Genomic DNA, 17031 nt, shown 5'->3' with positions numbered 1-17031 from the left:
AACTTGGTTTTCACCAAACGCGCGTCCAAGACAGCATTTTGATGACGTATTCTATATTCGGAGTTTGACATGCTGAAGGGCAAGTCAGACTGATGAAATTCAAAAGCTGCAGGAATTTCGCTTGGTTGCCAGATATTTATATTGTGTATTGCCCCATCCTATTTGGAATCCGATCCTGCTTTTTTTTTTCTCCAAGGCATCATGCAGTACTTTAGTAGTTTTATCATGCTACACTGTCTCTGTAGGAATCAGATGCAATGACTCATGCTAATGCACTCATTTTGCTAGGCTAGACACCTAAAGAGTACTTTGTTTGGTCATATCCTCTAAAAAAAGAAAATTTGTCGGCTTCAACCTTTCTCAGTTGATCTTACCCCTGCCTACACACGTATGATTCGCCCTCATATAGTTTTTCTGCGGCTTTGCCATAAATAACCTTTTGTATCAGACTTTTTTTTATGTCGACTCTATACTGTATCTCCTCAAATTAGCTTTCGTTTAATACTATTAAAAATTTGATAAAAATCATACTCAAATTCAGCAAAGATAGGCTGCTTTACATTTCTTTATTTTTTGTTTGTTTGTTTATTTGTATCCATAATTAAAATTCGCATTCTCGAAAAGAAGCGTGGCAATCAATATTCATATCTTGGTCACTCTGTGCCTGTATGAGAGTTTACAAAGAAAAAGTGGCGGATAGTAAAATTCTGTAACAAAGGGGAAGGGGCTTTGTCTATGTCCAATGACTTTAATAGGACAACAGGAGCTTGCACAGAATAATGCACTCATAAACCACGGAGGAGATTAATGAAGGGTTTTCTCGTAAGAAAGGGAAATGTTGATTTTATTATCTTTTTGTCTGCGTGTGGCTTTCAAGCGAGTACGGAGATTGAATATGGTTTCCTTTTTCATGTAACAAAAAAACTTTTTTCTTTTCTTTTCTTTGTTGATAAAACAAACCTTGCTTTGTTTCGTACAATAGAATGGAGGTAAACCAAGGGAATACTTTAAATATGAATTGAAATAATTTATCTTATTCCTCTTTTAGCAATTTGCAGCAGGTCTCGAAGAACTTTTAACAAAGTTAGCCTCAGCTCAAGACTCTGAGACGATCAGAATTGTAAATAATACAAGCGATTATTTGTCACAAAGGGTTTATTTTTTCTTTACTTAGGCCACGTCTACCTTGAATACTCAATTCTATGTCTCAGCAGATTGTATCCCAGCTTGTGTAGAAATCATTAGTCGTTCACCTCATGTTCAAGTACGTCAGTTGGCCGCTGTTGAATTAAGAAAGCGAATCTCTAAGCGTTGGCATGAAATCCCTGAAACAGCACAGGCAGCAATTCGTAGTCAGCTATTACAGATTGCTTTGAATGAACAACAGTAAGTAACAAAGAAGAGAAAGAGATGAATTCAATTGATAATATCTCGTTTAGCGAAATCGTTCGTCACTCAACCGCTCGCGTGATTTCTTCTATCGCACGTATCGATGTACCTGAGAACAAATGGCCAGAATTACTCGGATTTTTAAATCAAGCTTGTGCCAGTACGACGGCTGTTCATCGTGAAGTGGGCACTTATTGTTTATATACTTTATTTGAAGTTATTGCCGATTTTTTTATGGATCATACTGCTCCTCTTTATGCTCTTTTCTCAAAAGCTATTGCGGACCCCGAAAGCAAACGTGTCAGAGTGACAACGGTGTTGTAAGTAGAAACAGGATTAAGAGGGAATTTGAAAATGCAGTCAAATAACGCGGTTAAGCTGCTTTGTAGAACTTTAGGAAAGCTGGCAGAATATGTTGAATCTGATGACAAGGAAAACATTGTAAGTTTTTTTTCGGGAGATATTCATACGATTCTGTTTAATATGATGTTATGTTAGAAAGCGTTCAAAGAAATGATTCCTGGTATGGTTAATGTATTGGAGCAGTGTCTTAAAGAAGGCGATGAAGAAAGCGCAAGTGAAATTTTTGAAGTTTTTGATACTTTACTTATGCTGGTAAGATCAAATATCATTCTGATGTTTTCGAGAACTCTATTAAAGAGATGATAGGATGCCCCTCTTTTATCAAGTCATTTAGCTGATTTAATCCACTTCTTCTTGACTATCGGTTCAAATAGAGACTTGGATGATTCTCTTCGTGTCATGGCACTTTCTTTCCTTATGTGGGCTGCTGTATAGTAAGGATTTTATTTAAATGATATACATAAAACTAACTCTTTTGCAGTAAACAAAATAAAATTAGAAGTTTGAAACTTGTTGGACCTATTATTCATGGTTTGATGCCTATTGGAACTGAAGAAGATCCAGAGGATATTGACGAGGATTCTCCTTCTCGTGTATGTTAAGGTTTGAAACAAGAAAGATGCATTTTATTCACGTACTTTTTTAGTTGGCTTTCAAGGTCTTGAATGCCCTTGCTACCAACATGCCACCTCAACAAATCTTTCCTATTGTGATGCCCTTGGTTGCAGGCTACATGCAAAATCAAGATGCCAATTACCGAAAAGCAGCCATGATGTCCTTTGCAGTCGTGATTGAAGGATGTGCCGACTATATGAGCCCCAAATTAAACGAGCTACTCCCCCTTGTCTGCTCTGGTCTTCAAGATCCTGAGATCATTGTTCGTCGTGCGGCCTGTATGGCCCTTGGTTGTCTTGCAGAAGAAATGCCAGCCGAGATCTCTGAAAGTCATCAAGTTTTGCTTCCTCTGGTATTCAACCTGATGAACGACACGAATCCTGAAGTAACACGCCACGCTTGTAACGCGCTTGATGCCATCTTGGACAGCTTAGGCGATGAAGTGCTTCAGTACTTGCCCATGTTGATGGAAAAACTCTTGTTTTTGCTTGACAATGCGCCTCAAGTGGAGACCAAGGCTACTGTGATGGGTGCTATTGGTAGTGCAGCTCATGCTGCTGGTGAGTCCTTTGAACCTTACTTTGCTCAAATCATGCCTCGCATTCGTCACTTGATGACCCTAACCGAAGGAACGGATGATACGCTTTTACGCGGCGTAGCCACCGACTCAGCCGGTGCGATTGCTGAGGCAGTGGGTGCAGAAAAATTTAGACCGTTCACCCAGGATTTGATGGCTCTTGCCATCGAGCAACTTACTTTGGAGTCTCCCCGGTTAAGAGAAAGCTCCTATGCATTCTTTTCGATCATGGCACGTGTCTTTGGTGAAGAATTTGCACCCTATTTGCCCACGATCATGCCTCACATCCTTGCCTCCTGCAAGGCCGAAGAAGAAGGAGATGTAACTAATCTTGGAGCTGAAATTGATTTAACATTAGGCAATGGAGATGACGACGATGACGACGATGACGCCTTCAAATTTAGCTCGTCTATTGCGGATGAAAAGGAATTTGCAGCTGACGCTCTTGGTGAGATCTTTGAGAGCACACAGGCTCACTTCTTGCCCTATGTTGAATCAGCCGTACAAGAGCTCACAGAACTTTCAGGCCACTTGTTTGATGGTGTCCGTAAAGCAGTAGTAGGTAGCTTGTTTAGCTTTTTAAAGACATTTTATTTGATGTCTGGATCTGAAGAGTGGCAAGCTGGCTTACCTGTGAGCTATCCTGTGTCAGACAATGTACAGAATATGATCAAGGTGGTGATTCCTACCATTTTGACTCTCTGGAAGGAAGAGGACGATAAGATGGTAGTGGTCCAGGTCTGTACTGAATTGGTTCAGGCCTTGAAATTGATGGGACCTAGTGTTGTTGCTGAAAGTCTGGAAGAGATATCACGCAATGTGCTCGACATCTTTGAAAAACGCTCACTTTGTCAGCAGAGCTATGAGGAAGATGATTATGTGGATGAGGAAGAAGAAGCTGAATCAGAGTCATTGTTAATTGGCGCCGCTGGTGACCTTGTTGCCACACTGTGTGAAGTGATTGGCGAAGGCTACTCTTCCTACTTTGATGTGTTTTTGCCACTCATTGCAAAATACTACAAAAAGTCCAAGACATCTTCTGAGCGCGCAATGGCCATAGGATGCCTTGGTGAATGTGTCACTGGTATCAAATCAGCCGTGACACCACACACAGAGCGTTTGCTTCAATTGTTTATCAAAGCATGCTCAGATGAAGACCACTCGGTTCGCAGTAACGGTGCGTATGCTTTGGGTGTCCTTGTTAGTCACACGCAAGTAGATCTCAGCACACAATACCCTGCAATTTTGACAGCTTTACATCCTCTTTTCCAAGGCCAACCTGTACCCAACATTACAGATAACGCAGCGGGTGCTGTGGCACGTTTGATCATCAGTCGACCCGATGCGGTTCCACTTGATCAGGTCTTGCCTGTATTTACCAGTGTACTTCCTCTCAAGGTTGATTTTGCTGAAAATGAACCCGTTTTCCAGTGTCTCTTTCAACTCTTCCGTGTCAACAACTCATTTGTAAGTTTAAAAGAAATAGGATTGTAGGATTTGCTAACAAAATGATCACAGGTTCACAACCAAGTCTCTAATTTCCTTCCTATCTTTGCACATGTATTGATGTACGAAGGACAACTGTCAGATAATACACGTTCTGAACTTGTACAGTTAATACGTGCACTAAATGCTCAATTGCCTGCTTTGAATATTGCTCACAGTGAATTGAGTGTCTACTTGTAATTTTTTATTCTTTTTTAACTTAGACTTTTTTTTTTCTCTCTTTTAATAATCACTTTTATAATAAATATGTATACTATTTACTTCTTGTATGGACCTTTCCAGAAAAAAAATGTGACTACTTTGTAAAAGAGTATAAAAAAAGGGGAATTTTTTTGAATGAAAATAACGCAGGATTTCAGTTTTCTATTCTTTTTCTTATGTCCAACCCACGCGTGTAAGAAAACTTTAGAGACGAATGAAACAAAAGACTAAAAAAAATACTTGTAGTTATTTTGATATCACGATTGGCAACAAGCCTGAAGGTCGTATTGTCTTTGAACTTGTAAGTTTTTTTTTTGTTTGTTTTTAAGAATGAGACTCACTTTTTGACTAGTTCAAAGATATTGTTCCCAAGACAGCAGAGAACTTCCGAGCTCTTTGTACAGGTAAGAAAAGAAGAAAAGAAGAGAGATGAAAGGTTAATGGGTGATTAGGTGAAAAAGGAGAAGGAAAGAGTGGTAAACCTTTGAGTTATCAAGGCTCTCTCTTTCACCGTATTATCAAGGTAATTAGGATAAGAATAAAAGAAGAAAAGGAGATGAATTGACGAATGAAGAAAAGAATTTTATGATTCAAGGTGGTGACTTTACTGCTGGTAATGGTACAGGGGGTGAATCGATTTATGGTGAAAAATTCGAAGGTAAGGAAAGAAGATGAAAAGAGGAGATGCCTGATTGTATGTGTTTTTGATAGATGAAAACTTTGTATTAAAGCATGAAAAGCCCTTTTTGTTATCGATGGCCAACGCAGGTCCAGGAACGAATGGATCCCAATTCTTTATTACGACTGTACCCACACCTCATTTGGATGGTAAACATGTTGTGTTTGGTAAGGTGTTGAAAGGAAAGGCTGTTGTTCGTGCCTTGGAGAACTTGGAGACTGTTTCTGATAGACCAGTGGAGGATGCGGTGATTGCAAAGTGTGGTGAGTTGGCTGAAGGTGAAGATGATGGCATTCGTGCGAGTGAAGATGGTGATGTGTATGAAGAGTATCCTGGTGAGTATATGACTGAAATGATTTTATTTGATCTAATCAATGAGAATAGATGATCATGAAGGACCCAAGGAACCAAATGATGTTCTTCAAATTGCTACTCATCTCAAGGACATTGGTAACACTTATTTCAAAAAGGGAGATCATGCCAATGCTGCTAAAAAATATTTAAAGGCCATTCGTTATTTGAATGAAAAGCCTGCTTTTGATGAGAATGACCCTAAAGAATTAGAAGGAAAGTTTGCAGCGATCAAGATTCCTTGTTACTTGAATCGATCCATGTGTGCTCTCAAATTGGGTGAATACAGTGAATGTGTCAAGGTGACGACGACTGTTTTGGAATATGATTCAAAGTATCTGAAGCCTACAGACATCACAAAGGCTTACTTTCGTCGTGGATCAGCCAAGATGAACACGAGGGACTTTGAGGGTGCTATCGAAGACTTTGAAAAAGCACATGAAAAGGATCCTGAAGATGCTGGCATTAAAAAGGAACTTGCCAATGCAAAGGCTAAATTAGCAGCAAAGAAACAAAAGGAAAAGAGTGCTTATGCTAAAATGTTTGCTTAATGCATACAATGAATAGAAAACAATTTCCCCCCTTCTTTTCTCTTTACATAAGCATCATAAGGAGAAGCAAATAAAAGGAGTAAGATTGAAAATGGTATTTTTCATGTGATTTGAGTTGACAACGAACTTTGTGAAAAGTTCACGTGAAAGTATGTCAAAGTAGCACCTTATTTTTTTTTCTTTTTTTCTTTTTCTTCTTTTTTTCTTTTCTTTTCTCTCAACTATGGATAACAATCAACTTAAACATCGTCAATCGAATAAACCACGTCATACATCACAAACAGAACATTATTCGACAAGTAGTAGTAGTAGTAGTAGTAAATGGCAGCAGATTGTTGTAGGTGCAAGTTCAGCAGCAGGTACAACTGCGGCAATTATTAGTGAAGAAAGTATGAAGTGTTTAAAATATTGTCTTTATTGGTTACAATATGCGATAAAACACATTGAACATCAAATGGCACTCATTAAAAGTTATATGGTTTCTGTTGCCACTCAAAGATCTCATCGTATCACGACTGGTTCAAGTTCTGTTTTATCAAATATCAAAAAGGATATTGTGAGCACATTAAGAAAAGTGGTGGATGTCATCACAAAATATGCTGGTGCTTCACTTCCTTCTCAAGCAAGACAATCTGTGAGAGGATTCATATTAAATTTACCAGAAAGATGGGTAAAAAAAAAAAGGAATAAATAAAGAATAAAACCAAGGTTGTGACGATAAAATGATTAGAGTCTGATGAGTGACATACGATCGACAGCTACATCACCAGCAGAATCACCTTTATTGATGCCCATGTCATCTCCTTCTTCAGTTGGACCATCCACACCAGATCATAACCGACAAGAAGAAGCAGCCATTCAGCTCTTGACATTCGGACAAGAATCAATAGAAATGTTGAATTCTGTTAATCAGATATTCTCTGATACAGTCGACAGAGCAGAATTATGGATCGATCGATTAAAAAGAGTGCCTGGGATACAACAAATCAATTCATTAACAGAAGAGGATGATGTACGATTACCACCCATTCGTCACTTGAATCTCAATCAAGAATAAAATATATATTTTTATTATTCAGAATATTTTAATTTCTTCACTCTCGAAACTCCATTACTTGACACATTCTATTAAACCGTCAGTGTTTTCAAGATGGGCCAGTGATTCCCCCATTTTACCTGTTTGTTATTATTCTTCTTTTTATTCATTCTTTCATCCACACTTTCGGGACTTGCTGTCGTATTATCATCCGATGAAAAGGGTGAGGCTGTGTTCATCCTTCGACTAGCCACCCGACTGGACTGTCTGCCGGCTAGACCTAAACATTTTTCCAAGTGGGGTGCGTATCGTGTGGATGCGATCGACTTTTGACAATTGACACATTCATAACTTGGTAAACTGTTGACTGTATAACTCTTTCCCCAAATGTCCACTCCAGGCTGTCTTACTACAGAATCAGATGAGTATCACCACAGGAAAGAAGGAAGGGTATTACCATAATGTTTACATCTAATCATGAATTGAATCAGTTTAATAATAAATAAAATGATAGGATTACTGACTTTGTTTGACATATCTGACAAATTGTATTTTCCTTTTTCATCTCTTGATGTACGTCAAATAAGACATCATATATACACTCATCCAATAGATCTTTTAATAAACTAAATGCCTTTATTTCTCTTTTTTAGTCATCCCCTATAGACTATCAGCTATTCCCACTTACAAGTGTTGCTTTGGATGTACAAGGACTTTTTGGTAGATTTTTTTGTAAATTGGATTGTGTATTTTCTAATTCATCAATTGTTTTATTTCTATCTGACAAAAGCTTTTTAAATAGCCTTTGTTAAAATAAGAAATAAATAAAACGATATCAATCATAAATCATCAAATTACATATTGCTTGTTTCATTATTCTCATTTTCTTGTTCAGTCTTTTTTTGCATGATGATTACGAAAGAAACAAATAAAAAAAAAAAAAAAATTAAAAGATTTTATTTAAACGCAGCTACTCAGTGGAACAGTCGTCGCGGTGGTGGTAGCCGTCGTCGTCGTCGTCGTCGATGTATTATGATTAGTAGGTGTAGTAACAGAAGGAAGAGTAGTAGTAGTAGTAGTAGTAGTAGTGGATGGAGTAGACACTTGCTTTTTTGTTGAACCAAATTTGAACATACGAGTCAGAGAAGTCTTGAATGAATAATGAGTCGACTTGTTACGAAGAGTAGGTTTATAATGATCAAGAAAGGCAATTTGAGGTTTATTGAATGCTCCTCTTCTTTTTCTTCTAATGAATTCAATTGCGTCTAGTGGTTCCATACCAAACTCAATCATTGCTATAGCAACCAAAGCAGGTGCACGTCCTAACCCAGCCACACAGTGAACTGCGATGGTCGTGTTGGGTTCATTCTTGCGTTCTTCGTCATCAATCAATTGAAGCCATTCACTAATGACGTGTGGAGGTGGCTAATGAATCCTAAGTCAGATGTCCAATGATTTCAACTTTTTTTTTTATTACTTACAATGCCACCATCTTTAAAAGGTAAATCATGTACTTGAATACCTTGTTCATTTAATAAAGTTGTACTATAAGTGGGTTGACAGCATCTGACAATATGGGTAACTTGATATTGTTTAAATTCTTCCAGGTAGTGAGGAAGAGTACTTTCAGTAGGACAATCCAAGATAAGAAACCGAAGTGAGACTGAAGAAGGAGATTCGATAAGTGAAAGCATTCTTCCAAGTGGTGATCCAGAACGTTGGTTCATTGTGTGTTTATAAATGTGTGTGTAGAGAGAGAGAGAGAGGTATGTATAATGTGTATGTGTTTTATATAGTTTGGAGTGGTTTTTGTTTTGTTCTCTAAATGAGCTTGTTGTTAATTAAAAAAAAGGTAAATTATCCTGGATCAGAGTCTTGAGGATATTGAGCAATGGCGAAAGAAAATGTTGCACAACCGCCGCAAAGTACGTTAGGAATCTGAGGTGTTAAAGGTTGTAAAGGATATTGCATAAGTTGGTTACAAAAAAAGTTATTTGTTGAAGGGGGGTTTTAGACTTTTTATACAAAAGATATAAAAAGACTATATTTTTTTTTTGTTTTCTTCTACTCTAAGTCTTTTTTCTTGAATATAAAAAAAAAGGGAATAATAATAATAATAAAAGATTGAAAATATAAAAAAAAAAAAAAATTTTCCTGCTTGTATTTAAATAAGAACTAAAAAAAAAAAAAAAAAAAAAAAAAAAAAAAGGGAGTTTTAATATTTTATAAAACAATCCACAATGAGTTGATTGGTTGTGAATGAATCAAGGAATAATAATAAAAAAGAATGGTTCATTTACCATAAAAAGTATTTTATATGTGCATTTGTATTTTTATCCCTCCCTTTTTTTTTTTTTTTTCTTATTTATACGCCACATTATGAAATAATATAAAAAACGTGTGTATTGTATTATTCTCTATAAACATTCCTCAATAGAAATAGTAACTTTCCATAAAAGTGTACTTGTCTCTAAACAAATGATGAAACCACATTGAAATATTTTTTTTTCTCCTTTTTTGATAGACATTGACTCATTCACATGAGAGAATCCCGTGCAAAGTATGTTTATCAATCATTCATGCAAACATAAAAGTATTCTTATTTCAGCAGTAAGAATAAGAAAGGGAGAAAGTAGGGATCGTCTCATGTTTTCCCTTTTGAAACATCTCCCCTTCTCTTTCTACTTCTTGTCTTTCCACATACACCTTCTCTCTCTCTCTCTCTCTCTCTCCTTCCTTCCTTCCTTCCTTTCTAAAATAGGTCATTTTACAATTTAGAAAAAAAGAAGAGAAAACAGAGGCTTTTCCTCGGAGTAAATAAAAATAAATTCGGAAAGATACTATCCAAGTTGCTAAATGTGTGGCTGGGCAACACAAATTGATTTCATTTACTTTATTGTACCAAAAATAGATAAAAAGGGAATCAATCCCTTTCTCGTGTTTATTTAAAATACACAAATCAAATCTTGTTTCTTTTTAGATCGATCATGATTTAATAAAAGTTTGAATAAAACCTAATTTCTTTATTAGTTCCTTTGGAAATAACATCTCGCTTTATTAAATTAGAAAATAAATAAAAACCATCTCTGAAATCCCCTTTGTTCAATACTGAAAGCAAACCCCAAAACTTGTAATGCAAACAACTTTTTTAAACTGTCGGAAATTTTTGTTATTTTTAAATAAAACTTTTTTTTTTCTTAATTATCGTATGTTTAGTTTGAGATCAGCATGTACAGCCATCGCTAAGCAAAGGATCGTAACTAATCAACTTTATATCGTAAACGCTTCTTTGCGTCTTTTCCCTTCACGATATCATTCAACTCGTCATCAACAAAATAATCTATTTCGACAAGCACTTGCATGCACTAAAAACAACCAACCTGAAGAAGCACTCGGTCATCTTCAAACAATGACATCAAACAACATTCGACTTGGTACAGATCTCTGTCAAGAGCTGATCAAATGCTTCATTGCCAACCAAGGCTTGGACAATGCTGTTGAATCGATTGGTACGATTGTCGAATTATTTGGTAAACACAATTATATCAACAGAGACTCACAGTTACCCTACACCATCATGGAAATCACAGCAACAACCCATCAACGACTCGAGACTGCATTAAAACTACACGATCTCTTAACACCCTACAGCATCCTACCCACTCCAGCTGCCTCCAAAGCTCTCTTGGACATTTACCAACACTATCGTAAGACACCCGACCTCTGGCAAAAAGTCTCGCCTACCCTAACAAAGCAGTCCTACTTTCTCCTTTACCGTGCCCTCTTCAACCAGCAGACAACAACCGACGACTTTTTCAAAACAGCTCTTGCCCTTCTCAAGGATCTCACTCAGCTCGGACTCAAACCATCTGCATCCATCTATCACCGCGTGCTGGTTCGCGTGAAACGGCTGCAGGCAAAGGACTGTGAGGCCAAATGGAAAGAGGCCTTTGCACCCTTTATGAGTCCTGTGACAGACACAGACCAGATGACAGGCAAGGCACTGGAGCTCATGTACGATGGACAATTTGACAAGGCCAAGGAGATGATCAAGGAGATTGTTGACAGCAAGGGGGACATACCAAACACGAGTGCAGTGACCTCCATGATAGAGTATGCGATACAGCGTCGACGCTTTGATGTGTCCCATGCCATCTACTCGACCCTCTCAGGTCCTATCAGCACACTGAGCCCGCACCGACGACAGCACGCGCTACAGATGATTAGCAGTGTGGCCCTGATAGCCTACGCAAGAAGCAATAACCCACATGGAGCCTTGACCTGCTACAGGCACATGACCCGCTACGACATCATGCCGACAGCAGATGGCCTTGGAGCCCTCGTTCAGTGTCTGTCAAAAGACAGTGACATCCAGGAGGTGTATGAAAATGTCAAACGCTATCAAGTCAAGCTGACACCCTACTTTTTCAATGCCCTCATCGCACACTTTGCCAAAAAAAAGCAATACAAGCGTTCGATTGAGGTCTTTGAGGACATGAAGCAGATGGGTGTCTCCCCTAACCAGATCACCTTTGCCTCCATGATCTCGGCTTGTGTTCGGGTCAAGGCAGAGAATCAGGCCTTGAGCTATTTTGATGCGATGGTCAAAGCAGACCAGGTCAATGCGCCTGCACTCAATTCTATGATGAAGCTGTATTCAAAAAAGAAAGAACGCGCACGGGGTCTGAGGTACTATGCATTTTATGAAAAATACAACTTGAGCCCCAATGCACATACCTATCGATTGCTGATGGAGCTGTATGCCCCTGACAGTATTCAAAAGGCCCGCAGCGTGCTCCACTTGATGGAAAAAAATGGTGTGCGACCCGAGGCAACACATTATGCGTTCTTGATCAATGAGTATGGGAGTCGAAAACGTGACCTTCCATCTGCCTTGGCACTGTACAATGAAATGACCTTGGCTGGCGTTGAACCAGATGACAATCTCTATCAAGTCATAGCCAATGTGTATTCAAAAAATGGTGATTATCAAAAAGCACAAGAATTTCGTTTCAAGATTGTGAAATAAAGAGCATGAATAGAAATCGGCATATTTTTCGTTTATTTCAGAGTCAGCAATACAAGCAAAATAAAATGAGGGGGATGCATGATTGAAGGTTGAACAATTGGGTTTAAACCCTTTTACTTTATATAGAATTTTACGTACAATCTATTAAAATGAAGAGGGGAGAGGTTTTTTTTTATTTTTTTTAATCTTTTTTTTTTTTTTTTTTTTTTTTTTAAAAAGAATTATGAAGATTTATCGAGCAGAAACAGGACAATTAGTCAATTGGCAACCTTATAAAAAAGAGATTAACTTGTAAATAAGAATAGCAAATACATTTTTAAAAAATGAGTTGACATTATTTTGATTAGAGTAAGAGATTTAAAGATTGAATTAGAAAAGTGTACTGGTGTGCCTGTACAAAGTCAAATATTAATGACCAGTTTTGGAACACAAGTAAAAGAAAGTAATTTAAAAGAAATATTAGAAGCCAAAGACCAAGTAAGCTCTTAATCCTCCTTATCTGCACATAACTCACAAGTACTCAGGATGAATATATTTTATTTTGCTATGACCGGCAATATCTTGATGCTCTTCCAGAAGAAATATCAAATTTACTAGACGTTGAAACACCAAAACTAGAGCCAAAACTACCTTCTTTTACTGGTAAATCACACGTTAAATAAAACCTGATACTCATTCTATTTAGGCGATGAATCTTTAAAATCAATTGAAAGACTATCAAAGAAGCAATCAATTTCACAAAATTGTGAAACTTATTTATCTTTATTTAAAAGCTTTGATGATTACAGTCAAGTAAATAAACAGATTGTTTTTATTATTATTTGTGTACTTTTGTATTTAAAAAAAATGTTATAGGCACTCATCAAAACATCTGCTACGCACACTCAACTCGCCAAAACATTGGTTGAAGAACAAAGGCTACAACGTATGGCATTAAATGTGGCAATGACCAATTTGGAAACACACAATAAATCAGTTGATATGAACGTCAAGTCATTTGTAGCTGTAGCCGAAAAAGAACGAGGAAAACAAACAAACCTTGTGGATTCACTGTCGATTGATCTCGAAATTCTCAAACATGTCCGTATCCATCCCTCCATCCTCTCACAGCTAGGAACAACACATCAAGGCAAGGAAAGACTCTCGGATTTTGTTGATCTGGAATACATTGAGGTCGTCAAGAGGGACACGATTGAACTATGTCACTTTTTAGCGCAAGAGATACGAGATTTATTGGACAAGACAAGTGAGCTCGAAAGATGTGAAAGCGAAGTACTGGTTGATATTGCCAACAAGAATAATTTACATGTGTTGGATGCTTCACTAGCAGATATTCAAGAAATATACCAAAGAGCTCTTTTTTTAAAAGAAACAAGAAAGAGAGACATGCCGAGAGTGTCTGATAAAATTGCCGAGTTACTCAATATACCCATCACGGATCTCTTTGCTTCACTTTCAGTCAACCATCAGCAGCCTACAAATACACATGAAGCCAAAAAGACCCTTGGCTTATTTCACCATCTAGCCGAATATCAAGTGCAGAATTATTTGCCTCAATTAGCCAATTACGAACTTTCGATTAGACAAAAAGTGACCACCTTGGCCATCTCCAAACGAAATTCAATACAAGAGTTGATCAAATACATGAATGCTGTATCACAGATTCAAAGTGAAATTGCTTCTGTAGAACCTAGATTGAAAGAGGCAAAAGAGTATTTGGATGCATTCAAAAAGAAGTATGAACAGTGTGATTTAGAAAGTGTGCGAGATACCTTGTTTGGATATGTAAATAACACGAGACTGTAACAAAAGAGAAAACTAATGTGCTGTTGATGTAGGGTGCTTTGATGATTGAAATTGTACGAAGAAGAGAATATGCTGAGCTACTATCAGAAAATGCGACATTATTAGCAGATTTGATGTCAAAATACAGAGAGGAAGAAGAAAAAAGAAGAGGTTTCTTTCGACAGAAAGTGTCTAGGATGCTTCCATTCAAGTTATTAATGATGGACGAATCACCACCGCAGTGTGAAATTACGGCTAATGTCAGTTATACTTTTATGCAAGATACATCACTTCAAAAGAAAGATATCACTGGTAAGCATACTGTTTCTTTAATAATAGACTAATCGTTTCTTTAGACTTCATTTCACTCTTGGGACAAGCTTATTCTCAGTCTCCTCATCTGCTCAAATCAATCTCGACTACTAAATCCATAAGAAGGCTTATTACACAACAATCAAATGAAGATGAAAAGTTTCACAGCATATTAAAAGTGATGTATCAGCAACTAGATTCACTTAAACTTGATTTCTTGAAATTTGTAGAAGCTGATTGTAATCCATGTACTTTTTAGTTGTTCATACAAGTCTTACTTTTTTAATGCATAGTTTTTGGAACCAATAATGGTACAGAGTCATCAAGAATTAAAAATGCATTAAAACGAGACGAAAAAGGTAACAAGAAAAAGCGGCTGCCTTGTTATGCATACTCATGCATCTTCTACTCTTTTAGAGAATCAAACACTCTTATCCAATGAAGACAGAAAGGTAATAAAATAAATAGAACTTGCAATCATATCAACACATATGGTTAGGCTTATGAAGCAAGGATACAAACATTAGAACGTAAAATTCAATCTTTTAGCGACAACAACAAGGCGTCATCTTACTCTATTATTTATGATGATAAATCCACTGAGAATCTAAAGTCAAAGTTAACAGAGATACAAGATGTAGCAGAACGGCAAAAAATGGAAATAAGTGACCTGAAGGATACAATACAAAAAGTAGAAAGAAAAAAACCAGAATAAAAATAGGAGCTAATCACTTTTTTAAATAAAAAGATGAAAGAAGAAAAAATTCAAAGTGAGAGTGAAAAAGAAGATCAAAGACTTCAAATACAAGAATTAGAACAACTCTTGGAAGAAGAAAGACAAACTTATGAACACAATAGACAAAGTGTAAGTTGTGTTTTATTATCATTTGTCACAGAACGCTAAGCTCTACTTTAGTTGTTAAATGAAGCTAAAATCAAGGATAATTTGGCAGATATCCGTATAGCTGGTCTAGAGGAAGATTGGCATGGAAAGGTAAAAAGAAAGATGATCATCTCACTCTGTGCTTACTCGAAAATTAAAAGTTGAATGATGCACAAAAGGCACTTGAAGAAGAAACAAAGGCTATTGATGACCTTAAACGACAGCATGCAGCGGAGATAAGCGATTTGAAGCTTGAGTATGACAATAAACTTCGAGAAAAACTTCAGGTGGCCGAGAATGAAAAGCGAGAGCTTACGATACTTGTAGACCAATTACGTCTAGACCTCAATTCTGTCAATCAACACCTGGAAGAAGAACGAAGTAGATACGAAGAACGATTGAATGAGGTGCAGCAGGAGATAATGGAGAGTGGAAAAGCACGGGATAAGATCAAGTTACTTCAGCAGCAGACCCGATTGATGGTGAATCGGGCACAAGAAGACTGGTTAATGAAACATGAAGAACTGCAAAAGCTCAAGGATGAGCAGGTCAAGGTTAAATTCGCTATTTCAGAACTCTTGTCACGGTACATGGGAGAAGGCGGAAACATTACGGAACAGACGGATCTTGAGCCGATCATCCGAGTGTTTCAACAAAATTTAGATCAATTCACTGCTCAAGCCAATTTGAATCAAGAGGTAAACTGATACTTGTAAGATGAGCTTTAACTGACTTTTATAATAGAATTATGAAAACTTGGAACAAGAAGCAGCGGATCTAAACCAAAAGTATCATGAATTATTAGAAGCACATCAAGAGTGGAGACCTATTGCGATTGGTATGGCCGAAAAGCTTGAAGAGTATCGCAAGATGATTTTATATGAATTGATCAATCAATTTCAAATATCAGCCGATGAAGATGAATTGAACATCTTATCAAGAAAGGTGACGCCAAGTGAAGATGATGCAGCCATGTGGAACGAGATCCTTCAGTTGGCATCCTCCATTGACTTTCAAAACATCACTCGAAGATTGCACAAGCGTGTGAAGGAAGTCTTTGAACAAGCAAAGCATTGCAAAAAGGAATATAGAGAATTAAGAGGTTCCTTTGAAAGCAATAAATAGGATTTGTGATGAAACTAACTCCTTCTTTTTGAACATAGAAAAATACGTGAGGTTGTCTGCTAAGATGACTGAAAAGATTTCATTTAGAAAGTAAAGCAAAACTGTTTGTTCGCCGTTGACTAATCTTGTTTTTATATAAAAGCTTTAAAGTAGGTGATGTTGCCTTGTTCTTACCAACACGTAATGCCGGTGGAAAGCCATGGGCAGCATTTAATATTGGTTCACCCTATTACTTTCTATCACCTGCAGGAGCAGCAGAATTCACAACTACGAGTTCAGAATGGATTGTGGCTCGAATCACAGCCATCACAGAACATGTTGTGGATGACAGTGATCCGAATCCGTATGGGCTCTCTGCTCATGTAAAATACTATGAGTTGGAAGTTGAATGTTGGAAGAATCAAAGGATGCACAAGAAAAAGCCTTCACCTGGTTTTATTGATTCCGGTCTGGCCTCCATTACCAACCCTGACTCCAAAAAGAGACCTTCATTTGTCTCTTTGGCATCCTCGTCGAATATTGTACACAGCACATCTCCTCATCATGATGCATTAAAACGAAGACGTAGTAGTACACCTAGTGTGATGATACCCCAATAAACCCCTTTTTTTTATTTACACGCACTCACA

At 37.3% G+C, this 17031-nt stretch overlaps 7 protein-coding genes across 7 annotated transcripts; 6 read left to right on the top strand and 1 right to left on the bottom strand.

Moving 5' to 3' along the window:
- Positions 1-983: 983 nt before the first annotated feature.
- On the top strand, positions 984-4630 carry RO3G_00509 (uncharacterized protein; the record flags this gene model as incomplete). Its single annotated transcript, XM_067655100.1, has 10 exons — positions 984-989; positions 1049-1120; positions 1175-1386; positions 1440-1709; positions 1779-1830; positions 1888-2004; positions 2059-2186; positions 2234-2345; positions 2399-4411; positions 4463-4630. 10 exons carry the CDS (start codon positions 984-986, stop codon positions 4628-4630), a joined length of 3150 nt encoding a protein of 1049 aa, XP_067511201.1.
- Positions 4631-4827: 197 nt separating this feature from the next.
- Positions 4828-6232, top strand: RO3G_00508 (peptidyl-prolyl cis-trans isomerase D; the record flags this gene model as incomplete). Its single annotated transcript, XM_067655099.1, has 7 exons — positions 4828-4844; positions 4898-4952; positions 5004-5055; positions 5104-5174; positions 5231-5309; positions 5363-5665; positions 5715-6232. The coding sequence occupies 7 exons, from the start codon at positions 4828-4830 to the stop codon at positions 6230-6232; spliced, it is 1095 nt and encodes a 364-aa protein (XP_067511200.1).
- Positions 6233-6686: 454 nt separating this feature from the next.
- On the top strand, positions 6687-7289 carry RO3G_00507 (uncharacterized protein; the record flags this gene model as incomplete). The annotated part of the gene is made up of 2 exons (XM_067655098.1): positions 6687-6902; positions 6963-7289. 2 exons carry the CDS (start codon positions 6687-6689, stop codon positions 7287-7289), a joined length of 543 nt encoding a protein of 180 aa, XP_067511199.1.
- A 939-nt stretch (positions 7290-8228) lies between these two features.
- On the bottom strand, positions 8229-8995 carry RO3G_00506 (uncharacterized protein; the record flags this gene model as incomplete). The annotated part of the gene is made up of 2 exons (XM_067655097.1): positions 8229-8693; positions 8750-8995. 2 exons carry the CDS (start codon positions 8993-8995, stop codon positions 8229-8231), a joined length of 711 nt encoding a protein of 236 aa, XP_067511198.1.
- Positions 8996-10476: 1481 nt separating this feature from the next.
- RO3G_00505 (uncharacterized protein) lies at positions 10477-12297 on the top strand (the record flags this gene model as incomplete). The annotated part of the gene is made up of 1 exon (XM_067655096.1): positions 10477-12297. The coding sequence occupies one exon, from the start codon at positions 10477-10479 to the stop codon at positions 12295-12297; it is 1821 nt and encodes a 606-aa protein (XP_067511197.1).
- A 411-nt stretch (positions 12298-12708) lies between these two features.
- Positions 12709-14653, top strand: RO3G_00504 (uncharacterized protein; the record flags this gene model as incomplete). The annotated part of the gene is made up of 6 exons (XM_067655095.1): positions 12709-12774; positions 12822-12939; positions 12983-13089; positions 13153-14082; positions 14136-14394; positions 14439-14653. 6 exons carry the CDS (start codon positions 12709-12711, stop codon positions 14651-14653), a joined length of 1695 nt encoding a protein of 564 aa, XP_067511196.1.
- Positions 14654-15142: 489 nt separating this feature from the next.
- Positions 15143-16402, top strand: RO3G_00503 (uncharacterized protein; the record flags this gene model as incomplete). The annotated part of the gene is made up of 4 exons (XM_067655094.1): positions 15143-15259; positions 15311-15388; positions 15439-15975; positions 16022-16402. 4 exons carry the CDS (start codon positions 15143-15145, stop codon positions 16400-16402), a joined length of 1113 nt encoding a protein of 370 aa, XP_067511195.1.
- Between the last annotated feature and the right edge of the window lie 629 nt (positions 16403-17031).

The sequence above is a fragment of the Rhizopus delemar genome, genomic scaffold (genome assembly GCF_000149305.1).
Source record: "Rhizopus delemar RA 99-880 supercont3.1 genomic scaffold, whole genome shotgun sequence".
Taxonomy (NCBI): Eukaryota; Fungi; Mucoromycota; class Mucoromycetes; order Mucorales; family Rhizopodaceae; genus Rhizopus; species Rhizopus delemar.
Note: the sequence above shows the minus strand (reverse complement) of the source record. Positions and strands in the feature narration are given on the sequence as shown.